The sequence below is a fragment of the Meriones unguiculatus genome, chromosome 17 (genome assembly GCF_030254825.1).
Source record: "Meriones unguiculatus strain TT.TT164.6M chromosome 17, Bangor_MerUng_6.1, whole genome shotgun sequence".
NCBI classification, from domain to species: domain Eukaryota; kingdom Metazoa; phylum Chordata; class Mammalia; order Rodentia; family Muridae; genus Meriones; species Meriones unguiculatus.
Window position 1 is genome coordinate 17,831,401 of NC_083364.1, and position 25,018 is coordinate 17,856,418.

The 25,018-nt window shown below is 62.8% G+C and overlaps 3 protein-coding genes across 4 annotated transcripts; 1 reads left to right on the top strand and 2 right to left on the bottom strand.

Moving 5' to 3' along the window:
- On the bottom strand, nucleotides 1-2,268 carry Mrpl54 (mitochondrial ribosomal protein L54). Its single transcript, XM_021636846.2, has 3 exons — nucleotides 2,107-2,268; nucleotides 863-1,025; nucleotides 1-375 (listed from the first exon to the last, which is right to left on the bottom strand). Exons 1-3 carry the CDS (start codon nucleotides 2,222-2,224, stop codon nucleotides 243-245), a joined length of 414 nt encoding a protein of 137 aa, XP_021492521.1. The 5' UTR covers nucleotides 2,225-2,268; the 3' UTR covers nucleotides 1-242.
- A 1,334-nt stretch (nucleotides 2,269-3,602) lies between these two features.
- Nucleotides 3,603-7,972, top strand: Apba3 (amyloid beta precursor protein binding family A member 3). Of its 2 annotated transcripts, none has more exons than XM_021636865.2 (11): nucleotides 3,603-3,722; nucleotides 4,215-4,902; nucleotides 4,989-5,028; nucleotides 6,071-6,216; nucleotides 6,302-6,388; nucleotides 6,471-6,629; nucleotides 6,743-6,913; nucleotides 7,030-7,242; nucleotides 7,335-7,454; nucleotides 7,538-7,675; nucleotides 7,769-7,972. In XM_021636865.2, the coding sequence occupies exons 2-11, from the start codon at nucleotides 4,330-4,332 to the stop codon at nucleotides 7,838-7,840; spliced, it is 1,719 nt and encodes a 572-aa protein (XP_021492540.1). In that variant the 5' UTR covers nucleotides 3,603-3,722; nucleotides 4,215-4,329; the 3' UTR covers nucleotides 7,841-7,972. The 2 variants fall into 2 exon arrangements, with proteins under 2 accessions (XP_021492540.1, XP_021492541.1); XM_021636866.2 differs by having other exon boundaries at nucleotides 4,215-4,899.
- On the bottom strand, nucleotides 7,949-23,459 carry Tjp3 (tight junction protein 3). The gene is given in 23 exon segments (XM_021636864.2): nucleotides 7,949-8,138; nucleotides 8,311-8,357; nucleotides 8,448-8,711; nucleotides 8,863-8,963; nucleotides 9,041-9,224; nucleotides 9,226-9,252; nucleotides 9,716-9,786; nucleotides 10,633-10,728; nucleotides 11,535-11,746; nucleotides 12,101-12,347; nucleotides 12,733-12,841; nucleotides 13,346-13,502; nucleotides 13,645-13,711; nucleotides 14,192-14,256; nucleotides 14,358-14,466; nucleotides 14,568-14,727; nucleotides 14,844-14,947; nucleotides 15,062-15,377; nucleotides 16,008-16,110; nucleotides 16,489-16,598; nucleotides 16,671-16,727; nucleotides 22,978-23,177; nucleotides 23,359-23,459. Coding segments are annotated over 21 exon segments (2,700 nt in total). The 5' UTR covers nucleotides 16,719-16,727; nucleotides 22,978-23,177; nucleotides 23,359-23,459; the 3' UTR covers nucleotides 7,949-8,035.
- Nucleotides 23,460-25,018: the final 1,559 nt, after the last annotated feature.

Consider the following 25,018-nt stretch of genomic DNA (forward strand, 5'->3'; position numbering starts at 1 on the left):
CACCTTTATTCACTCCTTTATTTTCACATTTATTCAGCGTGTGCATGGGTATCTGCGTGTGGCCTGCACTCGCCAGAGTGAGTGAGGGTCAGAGGTCAAGTTACAGGTCAGCCCTCTCCTTCCCCCACTCCAGTTCTGGGGACTGAACTCAGGACTTCCAGCTTGGCAGCACGGCCCTTTCCCCACCGAGCCCCCTCGCCGGCCCCGGCCCAGGCAGTTTCCAGGGAGACGTCCCATCCTCACTACAGCTTCTTGTTCTTGCTCAGACAGTTGTGACGCCAGATGTTCTGTTTGCGCAACAGTCGCCAGTACTTTCGGGACTCTGGTTCGAGTTCCTCCAGCTTTTTGGGGGGACCCAAATTTACCTGGAACAGCCTGGGGGAGGGGGAGAGTCAAGGCTGCAAGGCCACTCCTGAGCTCCAGGCAACATCCAGCTGGAGCTTTGAACCCTGAGTCCTGGGTCTCAGGTAGGAGGATGGGCCTAAGGACCCTGGCCTACTTCCAGTACCCCTCTGCCCCTTGTCCCCTCTGTTCCAGCCACAAAAGCCTCTTTCCTGCTCCCACAGAACGGGCTCTATCCTGCCCCAGGATCTCTGCATAGGCCACGCCCTGGGTCCTGGCTCCCTGTGGCCTCCTCAGGAAACACTCACTGCAGCCTCACTGATCAGCCAGCCTGCATCCCATTGGCCCTGGCTCCCCCAGCGTCCTGGGAATGTGGCCTACCACACCTGCCTGCTCAGCTAACTGTCTGGTTCTGAGCTTGCTCCAAAAAGGGGACATTTCTACTGGGAAGCGGTCCTGGCGTATCCTGTCACTCCAGGCTGGGTGGTCGGGCCCAATTCGGTGCAGCCACCAAACTCACCACTCAGGGTACTCGGAGTCTGGCTTCAGGGCCACATCCTCGCCTTCTTTGTAGATGTTGACCCCCATGGCGTGAGTGGTGAGCTGTGCGGGGTCTGTGCATATCTCGGGGTCCTTCAGTGCCTCGGTGGCCACGAAGCCCTTGCCGCCCTTGCCCTTGATGGCTGCACAGTGAAAGCTCAAGTCACGTCAGCCTGCCCAGCTCTGCGCCCCGAGTGGCCTCCAGGCCCCGGCCACCCCAGCGATTTCCATGTATAATGGGATCCCTTGTGGCCGAGGCACAGACCCTCCCAGCCCAGTGGTCGTGCGTCCTGAAGGCACTGCCCATAACACTTGCCCCCTCCCCCAGTGATGGTGGCTCAGGCCTGTCATCCCTGCATTCTAGGGCTGAGGTGGGGTGTATGTGTGGGGGGTGGGGTCATAAGACTGTCTCAAAAACAAACAAACAAACAAAAACAACAAAAAACCAAAACTGAGACTCGAGAGACGGCTCAGCAGCCCTAGGCCAACCTGCCATTAGACTTCTGTGTCTAAAAACATTCTTATTTAACTCTCCTGGAACAACACCAAAAAATACAAACATTTAATTTTTTTTTTTTTTTTTTGAGATGGGTTCTTCCTGGCAGGCCCGGAACACTCAAAGCGATCCCCCTGCCTCTCCACCCCGAGTGCTGGGATTAAAGGCTTCAAACATAATGTTTAAAAAGTGAACCTGTGGGATGGGCACTGTCAGCGCACCCGTTTACGCGGGTCCTGAGGGTCGAGCTCGGGCTTCCGCAGCAAGCGCTCTACACACTGAACCAACCTGCCCACTCACAGTTTTCTTCCTGAGACAGGGTTTCCCTGCGTAGCCTTGACTGTCCCGGACTCGCTTTACCAGAACTCACTGAACTCACGGGGATCTTCCTGCCTTGAGTGCTGGGGTGACGGGCGTGCACCGCCACGCCCGGCTTCCCCACATTTTAAAAAATCAAAATAAGAACAGTAACTTTTCGTCGCTGGTCCTTTTAGGTAATTTACTCAAAGCCCCGCCCCACTCTACGGCCCCAAGGATCGCGCCTGCGCACCGAGCACCAAGGCAAGGGGCGAGCGACGAAGACGGCACCACTTAAGACTAGGACCCGGTGTTTCTGCGCCTGCGCAATTCTCCCCAAAGCCCCGCCTCCCCACACGGCGCGCCTGCGCACCGAGCGTTCTCCCGTCCCTCCCGCCGTGCCCATGTTGGTTTCTCCGGAGCTAGCTCACCTGGCTTCTTGGCGTATTCCCGGATAAAGAGTTCTCCAGGTCTCTCGGGGACCGGGAGCACCCGGAGCCGCCAGCCGGCCCACATCCGGGAAGCCCGGAGGAGGCGAAGGGCCGCCATGACACTCGCCGGCCGCTTGCACGTGCACGCTTCCGGGTTACGTCAGTGCTCCCAGGACCGCTTTAGGATGGTGGCGGCGCCCGCGGCCTTCTGGGAAATGTAGTCTCTGCTTCGGCCCGCTAGGGACTAGTTAGAACTTCTGTAGTTAACGCCTGCTCAAAGAATATTTCATAAAATTCTTGCCCTTAGATCCTTATGTACTTAAAATGTCAGAATAAATTTATGCCTGCATCCATTTGGACTTTTTAATTAATGAATTAATTACAGTTTATTCACTTTGTATCCCAGCTGTAGCCCCCCCCCCGTCCCCTCTCAACCCCACCCTCCCTCTTCAACTATGCCCCTCCATGCGGAATTTTTGAAAGCTTCAAAGGACAGTCAGTTGCTATGTGAAGTGGAGCACGAGGAGTTCAGGGTTGCTGTCAGCTGCTGAGGTCAGCTGGGCTACACGAGGCTGAAATGTATGCGCGGCCAGAGGTGGTGAACTCCAGTTTAACACACTCAGGAGGCAGAGGCGGGCAGTCCCCTCTGCCCAGCCTCTGGGCTGAGTTCCAGGTCAGCCCAGCCTACCTGGTGAGACCATACAGGAACATGGAAAGTGGGATGGTGGGCTGGAGAGACGGCTCATTGGTTAAGAGCGCTGGCGGCTCTTCCAGCAACCACATGCTGGCTCACAACCATCTAAAATGGAATCTGGTGCCCTCTTCTGGAGTGCAGGTGTTCATGCAAATACACATTGTATACATAATAAATAAATAAATCTTTAAAAAAAAAAAAAGAAGAAGAAGAAGAAAAGAAAATGGGGGTGGTGACTGAGGCTCTGTAGCAGCCTGGGTTCTACTCCCAGCCCCGCAGACACGGAGGCTGACAGCCAGCACTCAAGAGAGGCTGTGTCAGGAGGATCAGCCTAGGCCTCAAGACACTCTGTCCCAAAGAAATAGGCTCTTACTAGAATCTTCTAGAGTCATTGCTACAACCCTAATTGGCTGGCCTGTTTCAGAGCACACAGATCAGCTTAGGGACTATTATCGGTCTGAGTCTGTAACAAGGACCGTGACGTAAATTTCGCTGTCGATCCAAATCTACAGTGTGCCATTTTATATTCCTGCCGGGACCCAAACTGGAAGTTTGTCCACAACGCCCACACTTTTTCTTTTGTCTTCAAATCTTTAAGTTACCTTTCTTCCCATGTCCCACCTCCGCCTTTTGGGTCCGGAAGTGATGCAGAATCCAATTTTAGAATAGAAAAGCAAGTTTGGGACTCGGGATTCGAACCCGTGATTTGCTATCTGCCATACAACCCGAGCGCTTTCCCCTATGGCGAGAGCGGTTGCGAGGACTACATTTCCCAGCAGGCCTGGTGACAGTACGCATGCGCGTTAGACATGGGTGGTGCACAGACCGGTCAGCAGGCTTTAAAGCTGGTATCCCAGAGAGCTGCCGAAACTCCTGGAAGGACAAGCAGTCCGAGGCGTCCCCGCCTGGGAGGGAGGCACAGGTATTGCAGGCCGCGAGGGACCGGGCGGGCTCTGGTGGGCTTGGGTGTCCCCTGGGGCGACCCGAGGCCGGAGCGTGAGTTCTGAAACTGGAATCTTGAGTTCTGGGGCCGAAGCCTGAGTTAGGAGTGTCAGTGTCTGAGTTTCAAGGGTGCCTGAATTCTGGGGCTCGGAGCTCGAGTCCCGAGGGTCAGCGCCTGAGTTGTCGGGCCAAGCCTGAGCTCTAGGGTCCGGAGCCTGAGTTCCCAGCGGCAGTGCCTGAAATCTGGGGGTGCAGCCTGAGTTTTGGGGCCTGTAGCCTAAGTTCTAGAGGCGGGAGCCTGAGTTTCCAGGGTCAGTGCCTGAGTTCTCGGGCGGAGCCTCAGTCCCGAGGTCAGTGTCTGAGTTTTGAGGGTCAGTGCCTGAGTTCTGGGGTCCAGAGCCTGGGATCTGGGGCAGGTGCCTGAGTTCTCATCCTGTGCCTGTGTGAAATGGGGTCCTTTCCTGCTGTGCAGGCCCACGGGGATGGAACCTGTCACCTGTAGGACCATGGCTTGCCTAAGAGATCCGAAGCCAGAGCCCTGGTCATCCAGCCTGGTGAGCATGCCGGCCTAAACCTGGATCCCAGGCATGGAGTTCCTGCCAGTCCCCCAGCCTTCCCCAGGGCCCCCAGCCATGGACTTGGAGGAGCCCAAAGGCTCTGAGGCATCCTCTGAGGGCCACCCCTCTAGCCAGTGGGCCTCAGGGTCCGGAGGCCCTGTCACCCTGAGCGAGATGGAGCTGGATGCATCGGCTGTAGGGGAGCTGGTCCAGCAGCTGGAAGCTCTGCCAGGAGACCTGGGCGGCCCGTTCCCAGACGGAACCCCTTGTCCCCTGCACATTGCAACTGGCCAAGGCCTGGCCACCCAGGAGAGCTCGGATGCTGGTGGACTCCTGTCGGCTGAGGCTGGCGGAGACGACCTTCTGGGTCTGCTGAGGTGTGAGGCGTCGCCTGCCCAGCCAGGTCCCCCAGATCCTCCACAGACTGCGCCGCGCCTGCTGCAGCCGCCCGAGGACCCAGATGGAGACCCAGGGTCTGCAGGGTGGATGGAGGGGACATCCGCAGAGCCAGCAGACAGCAGGAGTTCAAGCAGCTCTCCAGAGCCCTGGCTGGAGACCTCCCCCTTGGTGACACAGCAGGAGCCACCTGTGGCCACCCAGGTAGCAGCACCAGCCCCTTCTCATCCCTGACCTCTGACCCCCATGGCCAGCACTGCCTGGGGACTAAGCTCTCCCCCTCTATCTTCCAGAACCCCGAGACCTTGGCCTCCTGCCCTGCTGTCTCTGAGGGTGAGTGTCCATTGTCACACAGGGACCAGAATTTTCCACAACAGCCCAGAACTAGACTCTCAAGTTAAATGCAGAGTCTGCCAGTGACGATGACGGTCTAGAGAGGACCCGATGAGTTCGAGCAGAGAGGTGACATAAGCCGGAGAATAGTCTGGAATCGTGGTAGATGCCACGACCTATCTCAGGAGTGCCGAGGTCACAGGGGCTGCGGAAGTAAGGGAGCTGTGCAACCATAAAAGGAATAGGGTCCTACCCAGAAGGGAGCGGTTCCAGCCCTAGGTGTCAGCCTCAGGGTGACCTGAAGGTACCACACAGGAAGCTGAGGCAGGAGGATGGCAGGTCCACACGAGCTTTGGCTCCACAGTCCAGGGTTAAAAAGAAGTGGTAACAAGCCCAGATAATCGGGGGTTATGGGGAAGGGCCAGGCTCTAGAATCATGCGTAGAATTGCTTGAAGGCTGTGGAGGACCCAGGCTGTGGGACTGGGACGTGGGCTGGCTGGGGAGAATTCTAGATCGTCGTGGAAAGTGGCCTCAGTCCTCTCGTGTCTCACTTTTTGCGTGTATTAGGGAAGGGAGTCAACTTATGGGAGTCGGTTCTCCTCACCCACCCTGTGGGGTCTGTGGGGTCCCGCTGCTGTTGTGCTTAGCTGCAAATGTCTTTACCCACTGAGCCATCTTCCCGGCCCTGCCCAGTTTGGAATGTTCGGGGTTTGAGACACCACGGTGAGGCCCTGAGCTTCTAGCCTGGTCAGAAGGTTCTGGAAGAGGGGTCTCTGAGCCCTGGGTCCGTTCCCACGGAGAGTGCTCTCAAAGTAGGGGTGGCACTTGCCAGGAGCCCTGGGAGTGGCCTGCACAGAGCTGGCCACGGTACAGCAGCCCGGGCCCTGTGGCTTCTTTTAGAAACAGTGATGGAGTGCTTGGGTTTCAAGTGCTTTATAGGACAGAACCACAAGTGTCATGAGCCACAGTTGAGGACCCCCCAGGCTCTCGGGGCACCCCGTGATGGAGGGGCCTGGCTGCATCTCTTGCGGTCCCCTGCAGTTCCAGGTCCCTGTGGACGAGAGGACCTCATGGATGGCGTCATCTTTGGGGCAAAATACCTGGGTTCTACCCAACTACTGTCGGAGCGCAGCCCGCCGCCCAGCACACGCATGGCGCAGGCGCAAGAGGCCGTGGACCGGGTCAAGGTGAGCTAGGGTGGGGTTCTCAGGCCGTAGGGTGTGGTTTCTCCACGACCACGAACCCCGCGTGTCCCCCCTGCCTTCCCCACAGGCCCCTGAAGGTGAGACGCAGCCCATGGCCGAGGTGGACATCTTTATCTCCACCAAGCGGGTCAAGGTGCTGGCCGCTGACTCCCAGGTACCCGGAGGGCCGGGCCTTGGCTGCCATAGACGCTTGGGGTCCCTGAGAGGCCCCCAGCCCACCGAGCTCGTGTCCGCAGGATGCCCTGATGGACCACGCCCTGCAGACCATCTCCTACATCGCAGACATCGGGCCTGTGCTGGTCGTGATGGCCCGGAGACGGCTGGCCAGGAAGACCAGGCCCCAGGACGGCAGGCGCCTCTATAAGATGCTGTGCCATGTCTTCCACTCGGAGGATGTAAGCAGGCCGGCGCCCACGCCCAGTCTGGAGGGCCTGACTTAGAAAGCCTGAGGTCTCCTGAAGGCGTGGGCATGGGAGGCCTTGTGTAGGAACACGCTCTTCTCCCACAGGCCCAGCTCATCGCACAGGCCATCGGCCAGGCCTTCGGCATCGCCTACAGCCAGTTCCTGCAGGAGCACGGGATCGACCCCAGCCAGGTGGGCACGCGGCCCTCGGCGGCCGCCAGCCGCCCGCACAACGGTGACCTGGACCACTTCTGCAACAGCCAGAACTGCAGGGAGGTGGGTGCTCGTTCCGCCCCTGCGCACGCGGGCCCACCTCGCCCACTGAGGCTCCACCCACGCTGCCCCTGCCGGAGCCCCGCCCCACGCCCCCCTGAACGCAGGCCTGCCCCCAGGTCTACATCCAGAAGCGGCCTGGCGAGGGCCTGGGCGTCGCCCTGGTCGAGTCCGGGTGGGGCTCGCTGCTGCCCACGGCAGTCATCGCCAACCTGCTCCACGGGGGCCCTGCCGAGCGCTGCGGGGCCCTGAGCATCGGGGACCGCGTCACCGCCATCAACGGAACCAGCCTGGTGGGGCTGTCGCTGGCCGCCTGTCAGGCGGCAGTGCGCGTGAGTCGGGGCTCCGCAGCGCCCGGGGAGTTGACGGGTGGGTAAACTGAGGCAGGCCCGCGGAGGCCTGAGCCGTGCGGCGGGTCCCCCAGGAGGTGCGGCGACACTCATCCGTGACACTGAGCATCATCCACTGCCCGCCGGTCACCACGGCCGTCATCCACCGGCCCCACGTTCGCGAGCAGCTGGGCTTCTGCGTGGAGGATGGCATCGTGAGGCCAGGACGCCCCGGCCGGGGGCGGGGTGGAGGCTAGCCCGCAGCCTAGGGCCCTGTCCTGATCACTGTCCCTCTCAGATCTGCAGCCTGCTTCGCGGGGGCGCGGCCGAGTGCGGGGGCGTCCGCGTGGGACACCGCATCATCGAGGTCAACGGGCAGAGCGTGGTGGCCATGCCCCACGAGCGCATCATCCAGATGCTCACAGAGGCGCAGGAGGTACGCACGGGCCCCCTGACCCCTCACCCCGTCCCCCTGACCCCTCACCCCGTCCCCCGACCTCCTGCCTGACCCCTCACCTCTGACTTCCAGATCCACATCAAGACCATGCCAGCTGCCACCTACCGGCTGCTCACCGGGCAGGAACAGCCGGTGTATCTGTGACTGCCCCGTCCACACGTGCCTTCATCCCCGCCACCTTCAGCCCTCCACCCACGGGGACCCCGGAGTCCTCAGCCTTGTATTATTTTATAATGTAAAAAAAAAAAAAAGAAAAATTAAAGGTTTATTAAATGATCAGCAGCTCTGGGTCGTATAGGGGAGACTGAGGCTCCAGAGAGCCAGAGGTAACCTCAGGGGTCACAGGTCGGTGGCTGGGCCCCAGTCATAGCGGTCGTCATCAGAGGATTCGACATCCCGGGCTCTCGTGAACTTCTTCCTCAGGGCCTCGCGCTCGTAGGTCCTGGAGGCAGGAGTTGGGAGCGGGGGCTGCAGGGGGCGGGCACGTGACCTCACCCCGCACCCCGACAAGGCTCCCATCAGGCAGTGTGGACACGAGGATGAGCAAGGCTGAGTAACTGTTGGGTGGGGCGTGGGGTGGCCCTGTCTCGGCCGCGGCCCTCACTGTCACTTACCGCATGCTGTCCTGGCGCCACTGGTGCCGGGGGTGGCGGCTGTCGGCCTGGAGGGAAGAGGAGAAAGGCCGTGACCCCGGATGACACGCTTTAGGGAGGGGGAGGGGCGCGGCCTCCACCTGCGTCCACACGCCCACCTGCGCCTCCCACTCGGCCGCGACCATCCCGGGACTCCTCAGTGCCTGGGGGCCTTCCGCCCACGTGGGCTCCGAGGAGCGGGCCAGGGCCTGGGGTACGGCTTCCGCTTCCTGGGGCCCACCCCCCTCGACGTCTGTGTAGACGCCGCCCTCGCCGTCCGTGTCCTCGTAGTCGCTGTTGGCCCGACTGTCACAGCTGAGGTCCCCGGAGCTGGCGGCCAGGCCGCGGCCGGGCAGGTCGAGGTCCTCGGAAGAGCCATCCAGCTGCGGGGACGAAAATGCTCTGAGCCCGGGGGAGCCGGGGCTGCTCAGTGCCCTCATCGCCTGTGGAGGTCCAGCCTCGAACCTCGAGCGCCTGCAGTCAAGACCAAGCCTCAGATCTGAGCCCAAGGCCCCCTCTCCCCGCGCCCCTCACCTGGTCCTCCGCCGTCCAGATGGGTCGCGCCTGCTGCTCCTGCACCACAGCCTTGACCTCCTGGTACCAGGAGTCCCCGGTGCCCTGCAGGGGGATGACGGCTGCGAGGACGGGGCGGTGTCAGCGGGCAGGAGCTGCGGCCTGGCGGCTCCCCACCCCCACCCCCGACCCCGCGCACCCGTGAAGAGGTGGCTGCTGTGTTTCCGGAGCTGCTGGGCCTGCGCGTACAGGCGCCGGCTGCTGCGGCGGGAGGCGGGGGCCAGCCACTCGCGCAGGGCCTTGAGGGAGGGCCGGCTCTCGGGGGCGCAGAAGATGACGATGGGGTAGTACTGCACGTAGTTGAGGCGCTCGATGGCGGAGGGGGGTGACGTCCAGCAGCGCGTGCCTGTCCTGGGCCGCGGGGGCGGGGTGCAGACAGGTGGAGCGCCTGCCGGCCTGGCGCCCTGCCGCCGCGGATTGGGGTCTGATCCTGCAGCTCGTGTAGGGGCCAGATCTGCGGGAGCCCCGGGAATCCAACCCCCCACCCCCTTGGAGCTGAGATAGCAAGTGTGCTCCTCCAGGGCAGACTTTGTAGACGGGTTCCGGGGATTTGAACTCTGGGCCTTGTGCTTGCGAGGGAGCGCAAGCTCCACAGCCCTTCATTGGTTTTGTGATTTTTTAACTTTCTTTTATATGTGTGTATCTATCTCACAGCTTAGTCTAAGACTCATGACATCCTCCTGCCTCAGCCTCTGGCGTGGGGACCCAAAGCCTTTGTCCTGTAAGAGCCCTCAGCCCATGGCTCCTCAGAGGTGACTCCTGTGAAGCAGAGACACTGAATGCAGGGCCTCAGTTTCCCGGTCCCCGTGCTCACCCTCTCTGCGATCACCCGCACGGTGTCCAGTTTGATGATCTTGGATGGGTTGTCAGTCCGGGACACACTTTCTGAGGAGGGGCATCATCCACGGTGACCCCTGTGCAGCCCCCCCCATCGCACACCTCTCCAGCCCCCTCCCACGCCCCGTCCTGCCGCTCTGTGGCTGCAGGGGCCTCCCTGGGGACCCTGCGCTGTGTCCTAACTGTTCCTAGCTGAGTGAGGTTCCACTGCAGGGCTTCCGGGCCCACTTTCCCAGCACCCGAGTGCCTGGTGAGGTGGCCTTGACTTTGCCCTGTGAGCCCCACCCAGCCTCCTGCTCCAGCCTCTTCTGAGTATCCTGAAACCTGTCAGAGCCGGTTCTGTGTGAGACACACCTGACCCACAGCCTTCCCCAGCTCTCCAGAACCCTAGAGCCACACACACACACACACACACACACACACACACACCACTAACCGCTCAGCCCGAGGCCTATGGGCGGGGCTCACTTTCCCCTTTAATATTTCTAAAGATGAGGTTTGACGTAGCCCAGGCTGGCCTCCAACTCTGTAGGTAGGCAGGGCTGACCTTTGGGCTCCTGATCGCCCTGCCCCCACCTGGTCAGTCAGCCTGATTTATTCTGAGGTGGACCCTCGACTTGAATACAGGGTTTCACTGAATGGACCAGGTTGCCCTGAAACCTGCCATCATCCTGTCCCAGCCTTCAACAGCAGGGATCACGGGTGAGATCAAACAAACAAAAATAAGCCAAGCAGCTCTTCAGCACACAGCAAAGCCACCAGGTCCTGCGCTGAGGGTCCTCAGGGCCCCGATGGACTGCAGATGTCCGGCCCTGGCACAGGTGTGGTAGATGGGGGACACCCCATGTTATGGTGGCCCTGGGCTCCCCCAGCTGCCAGGACTCCACGTCTCACCTGCAATTTCAAACTGGTCTGGCATCTCTGCCGTCAGCCTCTTCATGGCGATGTCCGCCACCGGCCCCAGGATCACCACGGGGCGCTTGAAGCTGGCTGAAGAGTGGAGAAAGCAGCAAGGAGTTCAAGGCCAGCAGAAGGAGGAAGTTCTGTCTTGGTTTTGATCCTGGTAGCTGAAGCCACGCTTCGTCTGGCCCTTGGCTTGGTTTTATAGATACAGCTTTATTGAATATACTCTATCCACCTGCTTATTCTGGTCTGCAGCAGACCGAGCAGAGCTGAGCTGAGAGAGCTCATTTCCCCTTAAAATTTGTTTTTAGTCTTTTATTTTTTAAGAAGGATTTATTTAGCAGGGAGTGGTGGTGCACACCAGCAATCCCAGCCCTCGGGGAGGCAGAGGCTGGTGGATCACAGTGAGTTCGAGGCCAGCCTGGTCTACAGAGTGAGTCTAGGAAGACAAAGGCTCCAAAAAGAAAGCTGTCTCAATAAAAAAAACAAAAAAAAAACAAAAAAAAAACAAAATATTTTCTGTGTGAGTACTCTATCTGCATGTACACCTGCAGGCCAGTAGAGGGCACCAGATCACATTAAAGGGACCTCTGGGAATGCAGACAGGGCTCTCAGCCACCATACAATCTCTCTAGCCCCTGGAGTCACTTATTTTGAGGCAGGCTCTCACTTGCAGACCTGGAAATCTCCATGCAGGCCAGGCTGGCCTCACACTCAGAGAAATCTCCTTGCCTCCACCTCCCAAGTGCTGGGGGTGACAGGCTTGTGCCACTCACAGGAAGTAGGGCATCTTGGGGAAAGCAGGCAATGGCCTTGCGCCTCTGGGACCTCGGGAGGAGGGTCCGGCCTAAGTCCGTGTGTCAGTCCCCCGCTCGATGCCCATGGCCACCCACCTTCTCGAAGCACCACACGCTCGTAGGGTGGATAGTGTCCCTGCCTGGTCAATACCGACAGGTCCTCACGGCTACGCTGTGTCGTCTTCTTGGCCCCCCTGCGGAGACCCCGGAGCCGCCAGAACTCGGCCCGCGGGTTGGAGCCCGAGGAGGCACCCGGCACCAAGCCCGCGGCGCGCTGCGCGGCCTCCAGGCTGGCCAGCTGCTCGGCCCTGGGGACACAGAACACGGCCCCAAACTGGCTAGAGGAAGGGTGGAGGGCGTTCAAGCTGAGGACCCTGAACTGGGAATGCCAGGGATCATCCGGGACCCAGTGTTACTCGGAGGGTGGCGGGAGGGGAAAAGGCCGCACCGGGCTCTAAAGAGACAGGACGGGCCATGAGCCAGGGGCTGCGGGGCCTCTGGATGCAGGATGGATTGGCTACTAGGACAGAAGATGAATGAGAGAAGCCACGGCACTGGGCACGGTTATCACGGCGGCCGCGGGGCATTCCCCTGGCCCCTCCGTGTCCCGGCCACCCCAGTGAGCCCTCAGCAACGGGGACCCGGAGCCGGAGGGCGCGCACCTGCTCTGGTTGGGGATGACACCGCGTTCTTGCTCCCGGAGATCCCTGCCCATGCGGGCAGCCAGCCAGAGGCCCCCGCGGCTGCCGTGCCCTGGGCCTGGCCCCGAGCCAGGGTACAACGTGTCCACCACGTGGAAGACGTCGCCGCGGGTGAAGCCCAGGCCGTAGGGCGGGCTTGGCTCCAGCTCGAAGTGTGTGCGGATGTAGAAGGAGTCACCCACGCGGGACTGGACCATCTTCCTGAAGACTGGGGACACAGGGGTCGCAGGTGACTGTGGAGGAGCCCGTCCCTCCCAGCCACCCCGAGCGGGCTGTGGCCCTGTGCCTGCAGGCCACAGGAGAGGCCCGGCTGTGCTCAGCCCACTGGCCTGAGGTCTGTACAGTCTCACCGTACAGACCAGGCCGGCCTCAATCTGAGAGATCCTCCTGCCTCTGCCACCACAGAGGGTGACCTCAGGAGCCCCCCTCAAGGGTCTGTCCACCTCAGGTCTCTCTGAATGTGGGCTCAACCCCCTGCCAGGCTGGCCTGGGAGCCCAGGTGCTCCCGCCTGCACATTCCTGCTCTGGTCCCGGGCACACGGCTTTGTGTGTGGCTTTTTACGTGGGGGACAGGAGTTTTCGGGGACACCCACTGTCCTGCTTGCTCTGCGTCACCAGCTCCACGTCCTCCCCCGGCGGCAGCCCCAGGAGAAACTGCACGGCCTCCTCCCGGGTCAGGTTCCGAAATGGCGTGCCGTTCACCTGCCAGGAAAGATCGTGGGGCGGGTGAGGCTGGGGACGGAGCCACTGCGCACCAAACCCTAGACGCTGCCTCTCCAGGCGTCTTGCTCTGAGACCCTGTCTCACCCCACTGCTGAGCATCACACAGACACCAATGTCCCAGGCAAAGAACCCCGGGAGCAGCCAGGCTCAGGACGCACAGCCAAGTCCAAAAGCCTTGGGCAGTGTGGAGAGAAGTCAGACCCCATCGTGTAAAAACTCTGCGGTTCATGGGAGAGCTCGGTGGGAAAGCATGCAAGCATGAGGACCCAAGTTCAAATCCTCGGAACCCATGGGAAAAGTGGGGGAGGGGAGAGCACCGGTGAGGGGTGGGGGCATAGGCCGGTGATCCCAACGTTCAAGAGGCTGAAGTGGGAGGGACAGCAGAGTTCCAGGTCAGCCTGGTCAACAAAAGGGACAGGGGAAAAGGGGCGAACACGGGGAGGATCCAGGACCACACCCCTGGGGCCAGCTGTCCTGCGTCACCTGCAGGATCTCATCCCCTTCCTGGATGCCCTGTCCGTCGGCCGGGCTGTCTGCCTGCACCCCAGACACGAAGATGCCCACGTCGTTGCCGCCAGCCAGCCGCAGGCCAATGCTGGCGCCCTTGGGGAAGCGCACCACACGAGTGTCCGGGCTGTAGCTACCAGAGCGGGGACAGTCAGGCCAGCGGTGGAGGGCGCCCTGACCCCCACAGGCCGTGGTTCTCCAAGCCGCCCAGCCGACCGCTGCTGACATTCCGCAACCAGGCCGAGGGCCCGAGGAACCCCCTCTGAGGTACCCACCCACGGTCCTCCAGACTCTGCCGGCTGGGGACCCGGTAAATGTCATAGCGGCTTTCTCCAGGAGACTCTGCAAAGAGAAACCGGGAAACCAGGGCCCTTCACTCCTTCAGGGGACGCGGAAACCACCCAGCAACAAGCCAGCCCTCCTGGAAGGGTCTAGGCAGAGGCCCCACCCCTGACCACGCCCCCAGCCCCCTCACTGGGAGATTGTAAGCGGGGCTCCACCCTGACCACGCCCCCAGCTCCTCACTGAAGGATTCTAGGCGGAGCTCCACCCTGACCACGCCCCCAGTTCCTCACTGAAGATTCTAGGCGGAGCTCCACCCTGACCACGCCCCCAGCCCTCACTTGGGGACTCTGGGAGGGGCTCCACCTGACCACGCCCCGAGCCCATCACTAGGGATTTCTAGGCGGAGCTCCACCTGGCCACGCCCCCAACCCCCTCACTGGGGATTCTAGGTGGGGCTTCACCCTGACCACGCCCCACTTCCCGCCCGGCTCCGCCTCCCGGCTGCAGGACAGGAGGCCCTGAACGCAGGCGCCTCACCTGGCTCGGCGGCGACTGCCCGGGAATCCGTCGACCGGTCCCGCCTCCGGGGCCGCGGGGTCTCCCTGGGTAGGACGACAGAGCCCAGTAAGCCGGGGTGCCTCTGCAGGGTCACCTCTGCCGAAGCGTGAGGCGTGGCCCCTCCGGGCCACCCCCCCTCACTCACGCGGGCGAGTCCGTCTGGCTGTCCGCAGGGCTCGGGCGACCCTGCCGGGGCGGCGGGGGGATGTGGGACGGGGGCGCCTGGGACAGCTCCGAGTTCAGGTCCGAGATGTCTGCGGGGGAGGGGCAGCGGGTGAGCCGCACGGGGACGGCGAGGCCCCGGCGGGGGGACGGCGAGGCCCCGGCGTCGGGGGAGCGGGGCGCCCGCCCGCACCTTCCAGGAGCGAGCTGTCGCTGCCGCTCTCGGCGGGCGGGAGGCTCAGCAGGAACTGCCCGCGGTCCCTCAGCACCAGCAGCGTCAGCTCCCCGTCCGACCGCTCGATGAGCCTCCGGGTGTCGCTCAGGGACAGGTCGGCGCTGGGCACTCCGTTGATCTGGGAGGGGGCGGGGCGCGGGTAGGCGACTGGGGTGTCTGCGAGCCGCACGGGACGGGGGGGGGGGTAGGGGGCTGGGACCGCGGCGCCGCCCTCCTGGGCCTCAGTTTCCCCACCTGCAAGATGAGGTCTCCCTCCTGCAGCCCGCGGCTGCGAGCGGCGAGGCCAGAGTCGGTGATGTGTTTTATGAAGATCTGACTGCCCAGCTTCACCCCAAACTCTGGAGGGGGCAGGAGGGAGACTGAGGCAGGCTTTGAGGCAATCCTCCTGCCTCGGGGGGAGGGGGCTCTGCCCGCCCCGCCCCAGCCCCTGACTCCTGCCCAGTCGGCCTCACCCTCGCTGTTCCTCCGTTTCACCAGCACGGACTTGAGCGGCCTCGTGAGCACGTCCTGCTTCGGCAAGCGCTTGTAGCCGGACACCAGGTCCAGGCCATTGGCCTCGGACCCGGCGCCCGAGCTCCGGCGCCCGTGGCTGCCCACGCGGCCGCGGCGCCCGGCCCTGGCGCGGCGAGAGCGCTCTCCCCACGAGCGGCCCGAGCCGCTGGACGAGTCCCCCTCGTACCCGCGGCCGTGGTCCGCCTCTTCCTGGTCTGAGAGCCAGGGGCCGGCCTGGGTGACAGGCAGCTGGACCCTGCGGGCGCGCTTCACCGTCTGTCGGGAGAGATGCCCGCCCACGGGGGAGGCGACCGCGTGAGCACAGCCGTGGGCCGCATGCACAGCGCAGCGGCTAACCCAGGCCTGTCAGGCCTTGTCATCAGCCGGGCCGCCCAAAAGGTCAGCCATCCTGAGGATACACGGACCGAGGCAGGGGATCAAGCGTTAAATATCAGGGGCTGCTCTTGCAGAGGTCCTGAGTTCGATTCCCAGCACCCACATGGTGGGTCACGACTCTTAACTATAGTCTTGTTAGATCAGCGGCTGTGGCGGCAGACAGAACACCCACACACATCAAATAAATACGTCTTTTTCTCTTCTTGTTTTCCCAGACACAGTTCCTCTGGGTAGCCCTGGCTGTCCTGGAACTCACTCTGTAGCCCAGGCTGACCTCGAACTCACAGAGATCCGCCTGCCTCTGCCTCCCCGGTGCTGGGATTAAAGGCGTGTACCACCGCCACCCGGGAAAACAGATAAATCTTAAAAAAAAAATATATGTATAAAAGATCAACATGATAGCCCCACCCAGAATCCCAGGTGACCTGCTAGGGGCGTGGCCAGAGTGAGGCCCCGCCTAGAGGCCAGCGGTGGGTTGGGCCTCAGTCTCCGCAGCCTGCGTCCACTCACAATGTTGGCCGTCTTGGTGCAGGTCTTCAGAATCTGGATGGCAAAGGCCGAGGTGACATTTTCGACGGAGACACCGTTCACCATAACGATGTGATCTCCGGTGCTGAGGGGGTGGACGCAAGCGAGGAAGCTCAGGGCGGCGGCTCCCTAGTGTCCTCCGTCTAGTTCTAAGTAGATATTTTGTCCTTTCCCTCCCGCCCTCGGGTGTCTTCTCTCTCTGATCTTTGCGTGTCTCCCTCCCTCCGTCCCTGAAGTCCCTCAGGGCCAGGAGCCATGTCCACCCAGATTCCAGGAGCCTCGCTCTGCAGGCCTCAGAAAACTGTCCCGTTCTCGAGAACAGCCCGAGACTCTCCGGCTCCGCCTCGTGCCCTCGGGCCCTGGCCCGCGTCTGCGACCGGGAAGTCAGGCCCTGTGGACAGAGCTGAAGGTGCCAGGTGCCTCCACGCCACCCCTCCTCCCGCCCGCCCTCCCCGAGCCTCACAGAAGCCTGCCCTCGGCCGGGCCTCCGGGTATCACGTCAGACACGACCACAGATCCGCCGGTCCGGTCGTGGCCTCCAGAGACGGCGATGCCGAAGCCGCGGCGGGGGTCCTGAGGGGCAGAGGTGACGGGCAGGGGCTGTCTCCGGCCCGGGGGGCCCCGGGAGCCCCGAGCGCCGCTCACCTTGTACAGCGTGGCTGTGTGCTGTTCCCAGATGGCCAGCTCCTCCATGTCTGCTACCTGGCGGGGACAGGGGCGGCTCGTGGGGGACCCCTCCTGCCCCCCAAGCTGCCCCCCCGCCCCTTCCATCGCTCCACAGCGTCCGCTCAGTCCAGGCTTTACTATCTTCACGTCACCTGACTCGCCCCGCCCCACCCCCTCTCCGCTGAGCCCTGGCCCCTTCCCAGTGTCCCCAGCTCCGCAGGTCGGGCGCCTGGGCTTTGGTTGGCTTTTTTTTTTTGGGGGGGGGGATCAAGGGCTTTGCTCAGTGGCCTAGGTTAGCTGCAAACTCCTGGCAGCCCTCCTGCCTCAGTGTCCCCGCTGACGGAGTCCTGTGGGGACCCGACAAGCCCGGGGAGGACTTCCCTCCAGCGGCCCTCGGCAGGCTCGGCCGCCCCCCGCTGTGGAATTTTTCTTTCTCGGCTCTCCTGGCACAGAAAGGGCGCCAGGGCTCCCAGGGGGAGGGGAGGCAGGTGCTCAGGCCTGTCCCGACCTGCCCGGCTTGTCCCCGCTGGTGTGGGCTGGTCTCCGGTGGATGGCGCGGGCTCCGTCTACACCCCCCCCCCCCCGCCCCGCAAGGATAAACTTGATCCCTGGCTCTCCACCCCGGCCCCGTCCACGCAGGTCTCGGCTGGTCTCCGCGGGCCCCGACCCCTTCTCCTAGCCGTGGAAGACCCGGCCTATCCATCCGTCGCTCAGCGGTCAGCGGTAGTCCTGAGCAAAACTCTTATTCGGCCGCTAGAGCCCCAGGGCTACGGTGACTGCCTCTGCTTCCCACTCGGCGTTGGGTGTCACAGTGCCCCCCGAGGCTGGGCTGGGGGTTCGGGGGGCCCTAGGACGCCGTGGAGGAGCGCGTTGAGAAGGCGCTGGCCGCAGGTCTCCCGGCCCCGCCCCTCCAGGAGCGCGCCCGGCCCGCCCCGGCCACCTGCAGCCGAAGGGGACCCGAGGGACCGGCCACCCGCCTGGGGCCCTGGCTCCCGGGCGCCTCGGGGGCGGGGCGGGGCTTGGAGCCTCAGTTTACCCGCCTCGGGATTTGGGCTGCTCGCCCGAAGGGCAGCGTGGTCGTCGTCACGGTCCCCAGAACTGGCGACAGTTATCCCGCCCTCCAGGCCCCTTAAACTCCTCGCACACAGTATGCGCTCTGTAAGTGCCGGCAGCCACGAAACAAAACAGCCAAAACTCGTCTGCCCAACGCCACGGCCGCGCAGGGCGGCCTCACGGTCTCCGTGGGATTCGAACTCAGGGAGGGGAGGCTGAGAAAGCGCCAAGAGGGAGCCCCCGGCCCTCCGCCCCCCCCACGCGCTACTCGCCTGGAATCTCACCGCCATGGTGCGAAGGGGCCCCCCGAGGTGAGCGGGGGTCGCTGGAACGGGGTCGCCGCCCCCCGACGTGAGCGGGGGCGTCCCGGGGGGGTCAGCGGCCCCTGGACGTGAGCGCGGGGGTGTCCCGGGCGGGGGCGCCGCCCTCCCGCCTCGCCGCTCGCGCGGCACCTGCTCTTCCTCCTCCGGGCCGCGGCCGCCCCGCCCCACGCCTCCGGGGAGGGCTCCGCGGTGGACACGCGCGATCCGGTCCTGGTTTTCCTCGCGGCGGGCCGAGCCCCTCGCCCCGGAGGCCGGGCGGGCTGGCGGGAAAACGCGGAGCGGAGTCCCGGCCCCGCGGCCTTCCCGTCCTGTTCCCCACCTGCGGGCGCTCCCCCGGGAGGCCCGGAGGCGAGGAGGGGGGAGGCAGGGAAGGACGGAGCAGTGGGGTTCGGAGGGTGGGTTAAGAGTTCGCCAACGCCTGCACTGGGGAGGCAGAGGCAGGCGGATCTCTGAGTTCGAGGCCAGCCTGGGCTACAAAGGGAAACCCTGTCTGTAAAACCAAACAACAATCAGACAGAAAGAGTTTGCCAAGACACGGAGGCTTCCCCGCTGCATTGGAGCGGCTGCTAGGAAAGCGCGAGACTCCGAGTTCAAATCCCGAGCCCCGCCTCGGAGACCCGCAGCCCCCCGGCGGCGCATAGCCGTCCGCGCAGAAACCACCCACGCCGAAAAAGCAGTCTCCCAGCCACGCACGCCTTCACTTCCAGCAACCGGGAAGGCAGAGGCAGGAGGATCTCCGTGAGTTCGAGCCCAGCCTGGTTTGCACAGTCAGGTCTGAGCCACCTTGCTCTATAGCGAGTCCCTGCCTTAAAAAACATGTCTCCAAGACAATCTGGACACATTCCTGGCCTTTCTCTGGTCGCCTAGACTCGGAGAAGTTTGGGATTTCTCTCTCCTCGGGCCTGGGGCTGAGGAAGGACCGGTCAGGGAAGCCCGGGCAAGGAGTGGAAGGAAGTCACGTGACGGTGGGACTGGCTCCGCCCACACATTCCTCAGGTGTAAAAGGAGCTTGATCCCGACCCAGCCCAAGGTCAAAGGGCGAATCTGGGCGCTGACCCTCCTTCCCTCCGGGACCTCCCAGCCCCGGCTAGAGGAGGAAGGGAGAGTGTGAGAGGCCCAGATCAAGCAGGGGTCCTGTCAGGGCGCCCTGGGGACGGTGGGCACACAGCTGGGGTCTTGACTCTGGGCCGAGCAGGGCAGGGCGGCACAGGCCTGTAATCCCAGCGCTGAGGCCCGCAGGAGCAGGCGGATCTGTGTGCGTTCCACGACAGCCAGGGCTACCCAGACAGACAAACGGTCTCGGGGGGGGGGGGGGGGGGGGAAGGAAGAAATCTTAGCGCAGGCAAGGTGCTGCCTTTAGCTCCAGCACTCAGGACGCAAGGACGATCTCTGAGTTCAAGGCCAGCCTGGTCTAAGGAGCGCGTTCCAGGACAGCTAGGGCTACCCTGTGAGCACGTGTCTTTCAAAACAGCCAGGCGTGGGGTGCATATTTCTGTTCCCAGCACCTCAACGACCCTCCTGCCCCGAGATTTCATCCCAGTCACCAACAGACCTAGTTCTCGGACCCTCAGGGTTGGAGGTTCGATCTCGGTGTGGCCTCGGAGAAGTGACTCTCTCTCGTGTGTCCCGGTTTCGGCCCCAGCATTATGGGTAAGGAAACCCTAGGTTCTGCAGGGCAGAGTGCGCAGAGGGACTGAAAGGGACACTGGTGGTTTGTCTGTCTGCAGGCCACGGGGTGGGTCTGTTCACGATGCAGCTGCCATCACTTAGGGCGGGGTCTGCCTCTGTTCTGACACAGGGGCGCGCATGTAGCCCCGGCCGTCCTGGAACTCACGATCCCCCTGCCAAAGCCTCCGCTGGGACCCATCCTCAGCCCCATGAGACAGTTGGGGGGGTCCACCGACCCACACCGAGTTGTCCTCTGACCTCCGCACGCTCTCGCTTGTGCGCGTGCGCACACACAAATAAATAAGTATTTAAATATTATTAGGGTGAAAGGAACTCTTCCATCAGGCCACCCCCCCCCCCGCGACGCAGGTCGGACCCGCGCTCGGGATGCAGTACCGCCGCCAGCCAGGAGGGGCAGTGTCTGCAGGCCAGGAAGCGGGTGTGAGAAGGGAAAGCCGAACGCGGCCCCAAGTCCTCCTGGAGGACTCTGCTAGCCTGTTATCTTGGGGAACTGAGGCACGTGCAGAGGACAGGCCTGTGGCTGTGGGGTGGGGTTGGAGCCGGGAGGTCACTGGGGGGCGGGATGTCCCCTGGGGTGGGTGGCAGGACAGGTCTGACTGGAACTCAAGAACTGTGAAGATGTCCACTGTGCTGGGTCTGCAGGGTGGGAGGGGCAGGCGCTGCCCTCGGGAGGAGGCTGTGTCAGGAGGGGTCAGGGAGGCAGGGATCCGGGTCAGCCGCAGGAAGGTGAGGGATGCAGAGGGCTGGGTGGGTGCGGCGTACTCTGCAAAGGCCCTGGCACACACGTGGCCTCCCAGCGCTCCTGTGGGGAGGGCTGGGGCAGGAGCATGGCGGTCAGCTCTCAAGGAGCCTGGACTGCACACTGAGGTCCAGGCGGGCGGAGCTGCAAAGCGACACCCATCATGACAACGCACACAGTAGGACAAAGAAAAATATGGGGGGGAAGGGGGAACCCGAAGTCGCCTGGGCCCCGACGTTCCCTCACCTACCCAGAAGCAAGTGAGAATCCAGGAGGGATCCCAGCCCCGTCACGCTTTGCCTCAGTTTCCCTTTCTGGAAAACAGGGCTCCTAATCTTGACTCAGAAAGGCTAGCCTGGGCTACCTGGGCCCCTTGTCTGGGGCACTTGGGACCATGCCAGCCTCAGCCAGTAGAGGCACATGGGACCCAGGAGTTTCGTCGGGTGTCCCTGGACTACGAGAGGGTCCCTATCCCCTCCCCCCAAAAACAGCCCTCAAACTGCACTGGGGTCTCGCTCACAGCGTCTCCCAGAGCTTGCTGTGTAGTCCAGGCTGGCGCCGAGCTCACTATGTAGATGGGGGTGGCGGGGGTGTCACTCAGTTTGCAGCTGTCTATACCACCACGCCTCTGTAACGTCCCGTGTCAAAAACTTTCGGTTTCCTCCAGGGACCATTTGTGCATTTATGGAGTACCTGCTGTTTGCCAGATCTTATTCTGAATAGTGGGCTGGCTCGGGGGTGCAGCAGGACAAAAAGGCTTTGAGGAAGGGGGACTCCATGAACTCGCTAGCTCAGGAATGGTCCCTAACTCCGGAGCACTCTTTGAATAATTTAACTTTTGGGCAGGCTTTCAGGCGTGCCCCCAATGTCCTGCCAACTTCCCCGCCTCGCCGCCGGCCGCCCCACCCTGGCCCTGACCTCCACCTCAGCACAGCCCTCCACCCGATCCCTCACAGTCACAGGGAGCCTGCCCCGGCTGTGCGCAGCCCTCTCTCCCTCCGCACTCTCCAGCCTTAGTCTTCTGTCTAGGTCTGTGGCCATCCAGACGTCAGTTTTGGGCGGCTAGTCATGTCCCTCAACCATTTGCCCGGATGTCTCCCCCTCAGGGCTCCCCTCTTCCTAAAGTGCAGCAAGCCGCGTGTGGAGGCCTGTCACCCCAGAGCTCAGGCGTGGAGGAGGGTCAGGAGTTTGACGTTTTCCCTTGGTGAGGCATGGACAGACACCAGCCTGGACTATGTGAGCTCCTGGCTCCAAAAACTGAAGAGATGAAATTACGCATTTCTGAGCCTTGTTCCCAATGCACCTGGCATAGAGTAACTGTTCGATAAATACAGGTCGTTGCTTAGACAGCCCATGCCCATAGCTGCGTGTCCCACTGACCTCGGCCATGCCAAAGGGTGTTGGGCTCTACCCTGAGCAAACACTGCCTCCCTGGCACCCGGCCAGGCCCAGGAGGAAGGACTGAGCCCAAATTCTTACCGTGGACTTTCCCCAGACTCAGGGCCACGAGGAAGTGCCCGGCCAGCCCGGCAAGGATTTTTTGTAGATGACAAGCCTGGGGCAGTCTGTTAGGGGGCTGGTTCTAAGGGGCCCCTCTGTGGCAATCTTACTCTCCTGTGCAGCCCTGGGGAAGTGGCTGGCCCTCTCTGGGCCTCCATTCATTTTGTGGCAAACAACAGTCAACTGCATTGGAAATCGGAACCTGCCCTGCCCAGGCTTCCTCTGTGGTGCAGAATGAGAAACTGAGGCAGGGCCAGCACAGTGGCCGACAGCTGGAACTCCCAATGCCAGGTCCACCTGTGTCTAGAGCTTTCCTGGTCCAGGATAAAGTCACCTCAGGGGAGGCTTGACACACCCTACTGAGGAATTGTCTTTCTTTGTTTTGGGGCAAATGAGATGCAAGCAATTCCTGTGCCCCTCCAGCTCCTCTCTCCGTCCCTGGCCCTCTCCTCTCCCCTCAGGCATCTGTCCATCCATTCTGTCACGTCCTGGCCTAGGAGCCCACAGAGCCCAGATTCTCTCGCGTCCCCACAGTGTATAACCCAGCACAGGCGGCACAGTCATGCCTTGGAAATTTGGGGTGACCCTAGGCAGAGTTCCGGAAAAACTCAGAGTTAGTCCAGGGGAAGCCCAGCTTCCAGGGAGGCCATCTCCTGTCAGGGGGTGTGGACCTCCAACGGGCACTAGGGTCCCCTTGGCCCTCCTGCTGGGGGGTGAGGGGCCAGCGTGCCGTCCTCGCCTCTCCAGCCACCACCTGCGCTCACAATGACCCTTTGAAGGCTCGGCTGCAGCGTCCTGGGCGCAGTGCCAGGGCAGAAACGGCAGCCGCACGAAGTCTCGGAAAGTGTGTCAGATGCCCACGCAGGATGCCAGCTTCCGGCCCCCATGGGGGCACGCACGGCGAACTCGAGGGTCCCGGGAGCCTGCGGCGGGGCCACCCGGATGCATAGTGCCCTCGGGGGCAGCCCAGCGGGAGACTTACCCGTCGGGAGGGCTGAGAGGACGAGCGGTGGGCGGTGGCGGCCGCGGCCGGGATGGCTGTCTGGCATGGGCGGCTCAGGCCGGAGGACCTGTCGGCTCAGCGCGGCCGCCCTGGAGGAGGAGAGGGGCCGGGCGAGCGCGTCCCTCCTCCGGGTGGGACCGGCAGGACTGCGTGCGCTGGTGAGCGCCCCGGAGGCCGGCCTGCAGGTGGGAGGGCGTGTGGCTCTGTCGCAAGGTGCTCTCACGTGGCAGGACAGGCCTTAACCCCTGAGCGCCCAGGGGCCTGCCTAGGCCTGCGCCCCACGGGTGACACGTAGTAGGTGCTCAGAAAACACCGAGCGCACTACGGGATGAACGGGCCCTGCCTCTTGCTGAGACCCACCTGCTGCGCTTCCGGCGTTCATTTAGGGGCTGAGGCAGAGCAGATCAGGACTCACCGCTGAACCCGGCCCCTCAGTGTAACATTCTAGGCGGGGCTTCATCCTGACCACGCCCCCATCCCCTTAGTGTAAAATTCTAGGCGGGGCTCCGGCCTGACCACGCCCCCAGGCCCTCACTGGGGATTCTAGGCGGGGGTCCACCCCAACCACGCCCCCAGCCCCCTCACTGGGCCTCTCTAGGCAAGGCTTCACCGTGACCACGCCCCCAGCCCTCTCACTGGGCCTCTCTAGGCGGGGCTCCACCCTGGCCACGCCCCCAGCCCCTCACTGGGCCTCTCTAGGCGGGGCTCCACCCTAACCACGCCCCCAGACTCTCACTGGCCTCTCTGGGCGGGGCTGCACCTTGACCACGCCCCCAGCCCCTCACTGGGGGATTCTAGGCGGGGCTTCACCCAGACCACGCCCCCACCCCCTCACTGGGAGAGTCTAGGCGGGGTTCCACCCTGACCACGCCCCAGCCCCCTCCCTGGGCCTCTCTAGGCGGGGCTCCACCCTGACCACGCCCCCATCCCCCTCCCTGGGAGAGTCTAGGCGGGGCTCCACCCTGACCACGCCCCCATCCCCCTCCCTGGGCCTCTCTAGGCGGGGCTGCCCCTTTAGCCACACCCGAGATCATTATCCAGGTTGGCTTTGACTTCCCTGTCTGTACACTTGGCCTTTGGTTTCGGGTTGTCGTTTTTAACTTTGCCTCCTCTTGATTGGCGCTCTAGTGACCTAGTTTTCTCCTGCGATGCCCGGACAATTCCCAGGTGTTGCCGGGTGTCCACATCTCCGGAGGGTTTAGTGACCCCACCGTAGTCTCTGCGGCGAGAAGGCTTCAGGTTCAGCCCTGGCATTGGTCAGGCCGACTCGGCTCGGCCCAGGCCACACACCAGACGGACAGGACCGAGGGGAAGCCGAGGCAGGAGGCTCGAGGCTTTCCTCAGCAGCCTATTGGGTCAGTGAGCAGCCTGGGCTACGTCCGCGTTAGTAGAAGCGTATTTTACCACTCTCATTTTATCACTTTACCGCGTAACAAGCTATCAAGAAAAATGGGCATATTTATCATGTCGCAGATACTGTCTGTGTAGTTTCTTTGTTTTGAGACAGGGTTTCTCTGTGTCACGTTGGCTGGCCTGGAACATAGGGTCCCACTGTGTGGCCCTGGCTAGCCCGGAACTTGCTATGTAGACCAGGCTGGCTTTGTCTCTGGCCTACACAGATTTGCTGCCTTTGCAGAGTCCCTGCTGGACCAGCGCGTCAAGCGTAGGCCCCGCCCCCAACGCCCGGTTGGCTGTACTGGGCTCCAGGCCCCGCCCTATCTCCGCCCCCAGAAGCCCCTCCCCCTATCTGGTTTGCGTGGCTCTGCTCATCCCTGTGTGGACGCTTGGGGGCGCTGATGGGTCGTGCTTCGCCGTAGCCCCGCCCCTAATCTCTGATTGGTCAGGTTTCTCCTCTGGCCGAAGCCCCTCCCTCGCCCCTGTACTGCACGTGAACGCGAGTCCTTCCGGCTCCGGACGCCCGAGGGCGCTCGCAACTCCCCTGAGTAGGCGCTGCCCTCAGTCCCGTCCTTATTTCCGTTTGGTTGAGGGGTTCGCGTCGACGCCAGGCCCCGTCCAAGCC

What these genes read in the sequence shown, in the direction of transcription:
- Apba3 (XM_021636865.2), top strand. Translation starts at nt 4,330, where the DNA reads ATGGAGTTCCTGCCAGTCCCCCAGCCTTCCCCAGGGCCCCCAGCCATG. An exon ending in AGGCCGTGGACCGGGTCAAG is followed by an intron (nt 6,217 to 6,301) that starts GTGAGCTAGGGT and finishes CCTTCCCCACAG; the next exon opens with GCCCCTGAAGGTGAGACGCA. An exon ending in TCTGCGTGGAGGATGGCATC is followed by an intron (nt 7,455 to 7,537) that starts GTGAGGCCAGGA and finishes TGTCCCTCTCAG; the next exon opens with ATCTGCAGCCTGCTTCGCGG.
- Mrpl54 (XM_021636846.2), bottom strand. Translation starts at nt 2,224, where the DNA reads ATGGCGGCCCTTCGCCTCCTCCGGGCTTCCCGGATGTGGGCCGGCTGG. An exon ending in GGAATACGCCAAGAAGCCAG is followed by an intron (nt 1,026 to 2,106) that starts GTGAGCTAGCTC and finishes TTCACTGTGCAG; the next exon opens with CCATCAAGGGCAAGGGCGGC. An exon ending in GACTCCGAGTACCCTGAGTG is followed by an intron (nt 376 to 862) that starts GTGAGTTTGGTG and finishes CCCCTCCCCCAG; the next exon opens with GCTGTTCCAGGTAAATTTGG.